Raw genomic sequence first — 10,566 nt, 5'->3', positions numbered from 1 at the left:
ATGCTGTAAATCTTGAAAGTACTCAAGTTTAATTGCCCTAGAAAAGGTTAATAGACAATACATTTGCGGATATTCAGGGTTCTTTCAGGCGAGGAAGCCTCATTTGGCTGATAATTAATGTAAAGGGTTAGCAGATTTACTTATGGACTTCAAGCAAACATTTGTGTGAAGTCTTTTTGCAGTTGCATTTTCAATGGAGAGACTCTACATTTTTTTTACATCTGACCACAAACGAGTTGGAGAGTGAGTTCCACAGCTTGCGGCCTCCAGGAATATCTCTCTTTTGAAGATGAGAGCAGGTAACTAAAGAGTGGAAATTGATTAAAGTCTGGATATAATGGTTTCTGCTGGTGATTTGGAGATACCAGGATTCACACTCATAATTCACTGCCCAGTGCCCAGTCACAGACGCGCATGCCTCGGCGTTTACTTCTGCATGTGACGGCATTCTACTGACATCTAGCGGTGAAGATGTGGCTGGCTTTATGACTCCATTCACGGATGATGGTGAAGGACTCTACTTCAAAAGACGTAGTAATAAATCAATGTAATAAGTAAAATAGTAACTAGTAACTAAACTGAACTGAAATTTTCCACTTTATTTGGTGCAGATTAATTACATATATGAGCTTCACAGGTTTTACCCAACTAATTAGCATAACAAATATTTTGCTGTGAACTGTACCTTTTGTGGAGATCAAAGAGAAACATTTATACTTGTTTTGCTTTTGCCCTCAGACTAAATTAGTTTGGAGTAAACCATTCAAAGTTTATTTACCATGATTTTAAACTGAAATGGGAAAATCTAAACCATGATAAAAACCTTACTTCGGAGTTCGATTTAATACATTTTATTATTATTATTACCAAATATTACATTCATAAATCAAAATTCCAAAATAAATTACCCTGCTTTTCTTGGTCTCTCTATCAGTGTGAAAGATTACATATCATCAATTTCTTGCTTAGTTTTCTTTTTTTTTTTTTTTACAAGACTTTTGTGCCATTTCCAAAAAAAAATATGTATTTTTCTTTATCTTTATTGAATTTGTCTTCTCCTCTTACGTCATTAAGTTACTGTTTTGTATACGCAAGACTCTCTTTGTTGTATACTTTTACATGCAATAAAACAAACATAAATAAATCAAAACGTGACGTAACGTAACGTGAGCACGTTTGGCACTTCCGGGTCTGACGTAGCGGAGGAGGGGCGTTGTTTTAAACGCAGCATCCACCCAGAGATCAGGAGAAGACGGCGACCATGGCCGACGTATCTCTGTATCTCACGAACGTCAGCGTGTCGGTAGGACCGAGAATGGACGTCCAGGTCGGTGAACGGCTTTTTTTTATCGTTTCACTAATGTGGCTAATGTGGCTAATGTGGCTAATGTCACCCAGCATCTTCAGCTGGTTGTCCCTCGTCATGTCTGCCTGTTTGCCCCCCCCCCCCCAGGCTCGGAGCCCTCACCTGGGAAAACGCTTTGAGACGGTGGAGCTGGGGGAGCTGCACAAGAAAGAGCAGCAGCAGAGGGAGAAGGAGAAGGAGAAGGAGAAGGCTCCACGCAGGGTCATCCATTTCTCCAGCGGGGAGACGATGGAGGAGTACAGCACCGACGAGGAGGAGGGAGAGGACGAGGAGCCGGAGTGGACAGATCTACTGTCCCCCACTGTTGATGCGGTGAGGGTGAGAAGGATGTGGGTGCAACACAAGGGATCGCCAACATAAATGTAGCGCGCTACAAACATAAACGTGGCCCCTTAGCCCAGGGGCCCCCAAACCTTCGTCCTGCCGCGGACCGACCGGTTTCATGCCGGGGAATTTCACCAAGGTTAAATTAAAAAAGAGAAATCTAAATGTAAGCCCTGAAGTTCATTTTATAAACTTGTAATAACTATTTAAACGATGATTACACCAATATTTACTCACCATAACGAGCACATTTGTTGAAGTTGTGCTCTCAATATTTGCTTCTGTCCTTTGAAGGAAGCGTTCTTTTCTTGGCGTTTGTTTTTACTCACATTGGTTAGTTTGCGGGTTTATTTTGACCAAGGCAGGCGAATGGAAAAAAAGTCTGGTCGCTTTTCAAAATAAAACACCTGTCGGACTCTAATAATCAATACAACAGAAATGATATAAATGATGTATTCTTTCTGTGCGGCCCGGTAACGAATGCGAAAGGTCGGGGACCCCTGCTTTACCGGAACACCTTTTGTGTTTCAGTCAAGGCTGACCTGGGGTCCGTACGTCTGGTTCCACGTGTGGAGAGCTGCGACCTCCACCGTTTCAGGTTTGTTCATTATCAATCGTGTGTTCACATCCAGAGGGAGCCTGGATCTCTGTCATGTCAGACCCGCCCACTGCTGGAGGAAGAATCGTATCAATCTATATAATCTAAAATAATCTTGTGTCACTGAGGCTGCGTGTAATTCATTCAAAGCATGTGATGCTGCTGTAATTAAACCCAAAACACTCAACATACAATTTCACTTCAGTATTGCCTTTTTTTGTCATCCAAGAATTTTGCTGCATCAATAAATCTGGATTTTGCCTGTTATCATCTCCAGATTAAGTCGCTTCCTTTCTCTTCCAGCCTGTGACTACCTGGGGGAGAGGATGGCCTCATTCTTCGGAATAACATCAGCCAAATATCAGTACGCGATTGATGAATACTACAGGATGAAGAAAGAGGCATGTTGAGCTTTTACAGATATCTGGTGGTGTGTTTTGTTTTGTTTTTGTTGTTGTTGATTTTGCATTTTTGTTTACCAGCGAATGTAATTCTTTTGTCCTTTCAGAGAGAGGAGGAGAAGGAGGAGAACCGTCTGTCGGAGGAAGCGGAGCGATCCTTCCAGCAGTTTTGCTCTCAGGAAGATGAAGAAGAAGCCATCGCTGTGGCTTCGCCACCGGAGGAGGCCGCCGCTCGCCCCGACGCGACCTATCAGATGGAGAATGAAAAGCCGACGCCTTCGAGCACCGTCGTCGTCCCTGCGATCGTCACGGCAACCTAACCATGCGTAGAAATGTCCGCCACGCTTCTATCTGTCTGATAGAGAAAGAACACCGTCTCGTTTCACTAAGCACAGATTGATTTTGTGTCTGACGCGCCGTGTGATGGACGCTGTGTTGTGCTCGTCTGGCGAGGAAGATGGCGGTGGGACTCCTGCCTGTCCCGCTGCAAACAGAGTAGCAACTCAAGAGGATACTTCAATATGAGCAAGAATATTATATATGGGCCAGAAAGTGTTGCGTCGTGTGTCCGTTTGTCTGTCAACGCGTAGCTCAGTTAGCTGTTTTTTTTTATTTTATTTTTACGCAGCAGCTATTGCATCATCATCAGTTGCTGCAGAGTGAAGGTCAAATGTTGCTCTCCTGTGCCTTAACTGCCAGAACGACACAATCAGTGGCAGACGTGGACGACACACACACACACACACACACGCACGATTGGGAACGATGCAAAATGTCTGTGAGAGTAAGTTCTGGCCTTTCTAATATTTGATGCACACTAACCGCTGTTTGGTCCGAACCCCGAGCGAATGGTGCGTTCCTGATACACTTGCACCAACGAGCTGGACGTTTTAACACTCCTGCGTCTGCTGTTGGGTTTATTTGTTACTTCGGTGGATTTTTTTGCTCATTACGCTCAGATCACTTCCAACGAGGAGATTTAACGCAACTTACGAAATCGCCCACAGACCTAAAGACCGACTGGCCTTTGGGTGTTGCTGCGTTGCTCTTCTAATCTGCCTTGTCTACTATGGGAAGGGTAGATTAGGTGCGTCTGCCTTTCATAACGGCGGTGAACATTGTTACTCTTGAGTTTGGAGGGAGACTTCTGAGAACAGTTTTTTATATTTTATGTATTTATTTAACTGGCAAAAGACTGGAAGCCTTTTTCTATTGATTTGGTAACACTGCACTAATTATGTATTAATAAAATCATGATAATTGTCTTTTACTTTTTGTCCCATGTCTCCTTTTTCAGGAAATATATCAGCATTTAAAAAATGCTGTCTGTCATCTGTCAAATCTTTTTTTAAATATTTTTTTTTCCTGCTTCAGTGTTGGCAGATGTTCCGTTTAGTCTTGCTCGCTGCTACGGCGTTGAGTTGTGTGAGTGATTGTCTTTGTCACTGGTAATAAAGGGCCTTGTGTTCCATCATGCAGCTCTCTGAGGTCAGAGACCTCGTCCTCCTGCTGGACAGTGTGTCCATTCTGAAGTAAGGACAGATCCAGAATGACCTCCACGTCCTCGACGATTCTGACACACACACACAACGAACGGGAAGAATGTCATGACCAAAGTTAAAAAACAGCATGCAAAGGGGGGGGGGTCATGTTGGGTTCATGCCCCCCCCCCCGATAAAAAGCACAAAACCCTCCCACACTGACGTACCAGGTGAATTCAGTGTTTCCAAGGAGAGGAATGAACTTGTGTTCTTTTAAATTACTGTGCCGGATTTTGTTGCGGCCTCGCTCCATCGGCTGCTTACATGCTGCACCGTGTCACTATGGTAACGGCGTGATGAGACGGCTCATCTCTCATGGTCACGTTGAGAAGCGATTCCAGGCAAAACAGGGACGCCTCACACAGCACCCAGCCCGACAGACAATAACGCCCACTGTCAGAATGTGCGTGTGTGTGTGCGTGTGCGTGTGCGTCATGAGGGGCATCTTAAGAGCAATGAGAATATATGAAAATATTTGCTTATTCAAATGTATTCACTGCATATTTACAAATCTAAATGACTGTATAGTTAACTGTGCATAAACATTTCATGAATCTGTCTGAATTCTGATCATATCTTGTTTCACACGGCCCATACAAGCAGCTGTGTTCGACAGTAGTGCTGCCGTTTTGTCGCCACATCCTAAAGTCAGTCCAAGTTTCAGCCAATAAGCCATGAAAATGACTCACACTGTAGTTTAGGCAGACAAAAACAGAGGCAGCAATTGTCCACTGACAACAAGGAGGGACTTTTCCCTCTTTAATCTACATATATTCTGTCACTTTGTTGTTGTTTTCCTCTGCCAGCCTCTCTCTTCTCCCTTGAACATCCTGCGCACCCAATTTTATGTTAATTTTCAGTCGTGTTAGCCCAAAAAGAGGAATTTGCTGCGTCCACATTTAATGCATAAAAATCAGCATTATTAATGATGTCATTATTAGTAATAGGATGCAGTCGGTGTTTCTCAAGGTGACCTCTGCCCTCAACTTCATTTTGTATTCTTTTTTTTTTGTATTAAAGAATCTAGCCATTATGTCTTCGTTGTTTTTCCCTCTTCCTTTTTAAGTTGTCTGAAGAGTGCATTTATTTGGCTTTTGGTGAAGTGTGTAAAAAGGGCAATCTGCTGCTGTTCCTTTTTCATCCAATAGAGGGTGCTGCTAGATTTAGCAGCGCAGTAGAGCTGAAACAGGGTTATCGCTGGCCAGTTCAAAACAACGACAGAAAATGCATTCATTTTGAGGCGAAAGATTCTAGAACAGTTTATTCCCACATTGCATATCAGCAATGTGGGAATAAAACAAATCTGGAGGGGGGGGGGGGGCATAATAAAAATGTAACACAGTCAAATTTAATATAATAAAAAGCTTGTTGGTGGGTTTTTTTTTTTGTTTTAAACGTTGTATCTGATTATGTGGGACAATGCTTCAGCTGATTTATGGGTTCCTGATAGCCTGAACAGTAGCGCAGTGCTGCAGCAGAGCGGCGGCTGACTATCTATCCAGCAGCTTCCTTCTGGGACACATGAGACATGGAGCAGTCATCAGGCAATCTGTGATTAAGAGGGAAAATCCAGAGTTGAGAATTCACAAAGCCATTCCTTGTTGCTTAGTGTTTACTGGTTTTAGCCGCACAAACAGTCACTGGGATGCAAGATTGTGTGTCTGCATGCGAATTGAACTCTTCCATGCGTCTATCCCCTGGTGTTTGTCCATATGTGTGTCCCGTGGTGTCTCATGCTGAAAACATGCCTGACTAGTATGTGTGGGGACAGGAGGCATATTTTTAACATTCTGGGGAGACCAGTTTGGCCAGAATTTTCACGAAACCTCTTGCCATATAAGTTCAGATTCCTCGCCACACCTGACTTCCCACTTGTGTCAGGGTTTTTCTGATGCATCGTTGTATTATTCATCTGGGTGTATGTGCAAGTTAGTCACTCATAAATACCATCCTGCTGAAGTGTCCTTCTTCCTTGTCGGCAGGTACGAGTGCAAGCTGCATGTCAGCGCTCAGAGAGACCCACGTGGAAACAGAGCAAAGGTGAAGCAAAGGGGCAGACATATAGAAAGACGAGAAGGAGGGATGATGATGATGATGATGAGAACAGCAGCAGCCCCTTTGATGTGGGCCTCCAAGGGGCCGGTGTGTCTAAGACAAGGCAGGCCTAAAGAGGGAAGGGGATTTCCAATACTGTTCTCCTGTCTCACCCCCTTAGCCATTTGCTTCCTCCGTGGGCTACAGCTTTAAAGCACGGGCTGAGAAAAAGCCTCGAGGGGGGGGGGGGCAGGACTGTCATTCTGGAATGGCAGCCAGCGATAAAACATCACAGCCCTCTGGGGCAAAGTGTCATATGGGAGTTTGTGGATGGCTTTGCTACAGAGCACGGCATTCTTTTTCTGAATGTTTGCACGCATGATACCATTTTTTTATATATGTTTATTATTATTCTCAATGAAACATTTTGTAGCATTAGCATCATATTTCATCCACAGTTTGCAGATCGCGTAACGCCAACGTGCAGAATGGGAGAGTTTAAAACCATAATTGCATTTCCTCTTCATACACACACAGAAATGTTTATTTTCAATGTGCATGGAAAATACTCTTTGTGCACAATTATTGTTTCCCTCACATTTGCATTAATGCTCCTCCGTTAAAGCATGTCTTGCAGTTCACAAAGTGTTTGTCTGTTAAAGAAGAACCAGCACATGAACACACACTGAGCAGTGGAAAGTCCCTGGCACTAGCTGCCTCATGTCTTAGCTGCAAGTTTCCTCATACAGGTGGCTGCTACACTGACAATACAAAGGCAGCATGGCCTGTGAACCTCAGGCCCCCTATGCTGCAGCTTCTGCTCATGCATTGATCAAGTTGTTTTTGGTTAAAAGTACAAATAAAATAAAAAGATAAAACAGGGAATTTCACGGCTTTAAACGAACACAGGATGAGAGCACTTTCTGTGAGAAAAATAAAAAGAGAATATTAATAGAGGAGTATAATTTTGTCAGTATTTCATGTCTTTTATTTTGGCCAAAGGTGCCATCATTCTAAATACTTTGATGTAACACTTTTACTTATTTTTTTTTATGTCTTTTGATATATATATATATAAACGCCAATAAGAATAAAAAGTGTGAATATATACCCTATGTTCTCTGTTTTTCTTGACCTGAAATTATTTTGTTTCATTGTGTTAGTTTATTTCTCAATAAGTCTGTCCCTTACAATGGAACATTGTTCTTTTCAATAAAATTAATAAATAGAGAATACATTCTTTTTTTAACAAAAAATTATATGTACAGTAATTAGAAAGATTTCCTCGTGATACTTGATATTGTACATGGAGTTCAATGTGAATTCAGCGTAATTTAAAACCCCTATCTTTAAGTGTGTTTGTTTGTAATGTGCAGAAATGCATGTCCACAAGGTGCATGGAATGTCTGAGTCAGCACAGATTAACAGATACCTGACAGTATCGAATCCTTATCAGGTTTCCTCTGATTGTCAAACACATTATGACTCAAGCGCTCGTCAATCATCAACTAGTGGATATGACGTCTTTAATCGCTTCCTCTTACGTTCTTCTCATCCGGACATGTCCCTGAGAAAAAACAGATTTTTGATGAACAAACATAAGTAACTAATTGATGATCAAAGTCTCACAAACACAAACATAATTTACAAAACGCTTGATGTACTTCAAACTGGGTAAAAAAAAAAGAATCATAATTTGAATTTAAATGGACTCAGAGATGCAAGGCTTCTACAATTAAACCTAAAGTGACCAAACAGAAACATAAAATATACAAAAACAATCCAAAACAAATAATTTAAGAAATAAAATGACTACAGATAAACAAAACAAAGAACTACAAAATAAACATAAAATAACAGCAAATAAAAAATAAGCAACCCTAAAGAAATGTGACAACACAGAGACAAAAACAACAACAACAATGTGTGAATCCACCGAAAGTGTTGTAAAATGATCCATTAAAGTCAGCTGTAGTCAATTGTTGCTCAGTCTGGGTGTTACGCTACGACGTGTGAAAGGTCGAAGCCTTTTACACGTCTCTGCAACTTTCCAGAAAATAGGAGCCAGTTCTTTTCAATTAAGTCTTTACTAAATTACAATTTGGCCCTTCCTTGTGAACGTTTCCCCGGCCCTCTTCTAAACGGTTGGGGGGAAACACAGCATGCTTTATGCAATTAGGTAATAGCTAAACGTTTGCCATCACAAACAAGCCGCCGTAGACGTGGGCCACATCTTAAATGTCATTTCCAGTTGGAATAAGTAGCAGTGACTGGTCAGGGTGTGTGTGTTTTTTTGTTTTTGCTGGGTGGAGGCCTGCTCCCTCCTTCAGAATGGCTTATGTAACTGTTGGTCAGAACAAAACGGTAGTGAAACATCCTCTCCTTCGTCCATGGGTGGAGCGGAGCGCTGCGAAGGCCGCTGAGGTCCAGACGTAAACGTTGGGTACTTTCCTCTGAGCAGGACGTCCAACGCTGCCGCTCGGGTCCTCAGATACGGCACGGCGAGCAGCGAGAACGAGGCTCCGACATTAGGAAGCAGTCAATATGTCAGCCGCCTTTCTACGTCAATGACAAACAGCACAGAATAGGGACCCTACTCTACAGATCACTGACAGGCAGCATGAACATATAGAAAAGCAATATTGATAACAGATTGGACATGAAAAGGGAAACTAATCACTTGGCCGCTGTTGGAGAATATTCTGTCCACTTGTTGAACAATATAACCCTTAATAATAATAATAATAATAATAATAATAATAATTAGGTTATGTTTATGAACATGTAATCAGGAGCAGCGTTTTAAGCTACGTAAAAGGTAACACAAAGTTGTGTATCATCTTTTGTTGCTGCGACAGGTTTCATTAAAATTGCAAAGCCGATTATGGATAAATGAATAATAAATCTAAAAATTTGTGACCATTATATTATCTATATTTAGGCAGTTTGTTGTTTTACACTAAGGAGTGTGCTATTAAACAATGTAACTAAACACCTGTTGAAGGCATAACTTTAATAATACAGATAATTAAAGCAAAGTCAAGAATTCAAAGCTGCACTGACTGATTTTTTTTTTGCCTATTTATGGGCTGCACAACAAACTGCAAATACAACATAAAAGACACAACACACGCACACACACACACATGCATGCACATGCGTACACATGTACAACATAATCTCATTAAAAACAGAAAGGCTGGTTTGGCAGCTTCTGTCCCCGGAGAAAGAACAGAATGTGAAGAACGTCGTGTCCTCTGGTGTCAATCACAACTTCATGTCCCCACGTTTCAAAATACACGAGGAAATCTCAGGACATCCTGGAAAAGAGGAAACTCCCCTCTATTGTTCTACTCGGACAAACCCACGCAGAAAACAATAGATATTTTTATCCCTTTGATAAATTTAACTCCGCTTACCAGCTGTGTAAAAAAACAAAAAAAAAACAATTGAATCAGTAATTTAAATTCTGAAGTTCTTATGGGAACCCTGCGGCCTTCGGAGTACGTACACTTGTTGCTAATATTGCTGCATCACTTTCTTTTTAAATGTGAGGATGTGCGCTGAGGTGCGTTCAAGATCCCTGTTGCTAAATGCAGCCTTTCAGCCAAATGTGTGCCTGGTCTCCTCTGCAGTGTATTTACAGGAACACTTGGCCCTTTAAGTGTCCTCCAGACAAAGGATCCCACGCTTTCTGGAGTTGCTACCGTACCAGCTTGTTTGTCCGTAGGGAACCAGTTCATGACACACAGGGAGGAAATATGAGAGGAAGAACAAGGGGAGGCAGTCAACCGACTCATTCCCGCCAAGTTGAGGCTTCAGCGGGACAAACTATACGGAGACGTGCAGCGAGAGAGGAATTCCCCCAGTAGGTTAAAATGATTGCAGATGTGTGCCTGCATGGCTGACTACTGCTGCACACATCTGGGCCAGAGAGCCTCCTCATCCGTCGGCGCAGCTCGGCATGCGTCTTCTGTGCGGCACTGCCCGCTGCTCTATCCTGGAAAAGCGATCATGCAGTTACACGACACGGCTGGGGGGCCAGTCATCAGGCAGCCGGCTCACCAGCTGCAGCAGAGCCACACCAGCGTGCATCATGGGGAGGCCTGAAAAGACCATTATCTTGACGGCGGGGAGGAACAATTTGGCGGCAGGGAAAGTTTGGGGGATTTCAGAAGGCTGCTTCTAAGTAACAGTGCTACTGGAGGTCAGCGGTCGTCCGCCACCTCTGCAGAGCTGCACTTAGGGCATATATATTGCTGCAGGATTCGCACGCCGTTAAAACCTAATTTCTTGAACTCT

The 10,566-nt window shown here is 42.6% G+C and overlaps 1 protein-coding gene across 1 annotated transcript; it reads left to right on the top strand.

The window, feature by feature from the left end:
- Nucleotides 1-1,261: 1,261 nt before the first annotated feature.
- Nucleotides 1,262-3,009, top strand: LOC137909523 (protein FAM177A1-like). Its single transcript, XM_068753989.1, has 5 exons — nucleotides 1,262-1,327; nucleotides 1,454-1,684; nucleotides 2,222-2,288; nucleotides 2,592-2,689; nucleotides 2,797-3,009. The coding sequence occupies exons 1-5, from the start codon at nucleotides 1,262-1,264 to the stop codon at nucleotides 3,007-3,009; spliced, it is 675 nt and encodes a 224-aa protein (XP_068610090.1).
- Nucleotides 3,010-10,566: the final 7,557 nt, after the last annotated feature.

The sequence above is a fragment of the Brachionichthys hirsutus genome, chromosome 20, assembly GCF_040956055.1.
Source record: "Brachionichthys hirsutus isolate HB-005 chromosome 20, CSIRO-AGI_Bhir_v1, whole genome shotgun sequence".
Classification (NCBI taxonomy): domain Eukaryota; kingdom Metazoa; phylum Chordata; class Actinopteri; order Lophiiformes; family Brachionichthyidae; genus Brachionichthys; species Brachionichthys hirsutus.
Note: the sequence above shows the minus strand (reverse complement) of the source record. Positions and strands in the feature narration are given on the sequence as shown.

What these genes read in the sequence shown, in the direction of transcription:
- LOC137909523 (XM_068753989.1), top strand. Translation starts at nt 1,262, where the DNA reads ATGGCCGACGTATCTCTGTATCTCACGAACGTCAGCGTGTCGGTAGGA. An exon ending in TGCGACCTCCACCGTTTCAG is followed by an intron (nt 2,289 to 2,591) that starts GTTTGTTCATTA and finishes TTTCTCTTCCAG; the next exon opens with CCTGTGACTACCTGGGGGAG. An exon ending in ACTACAGGATGAAGAAAGAG is followed by an intron (nt 2,690 to 2,796) that starts GCATGTTGAGCT and finishes TTGTCCTTTCAG; the next exon opens with AGAGAGGAGGAGAAGGAGGA.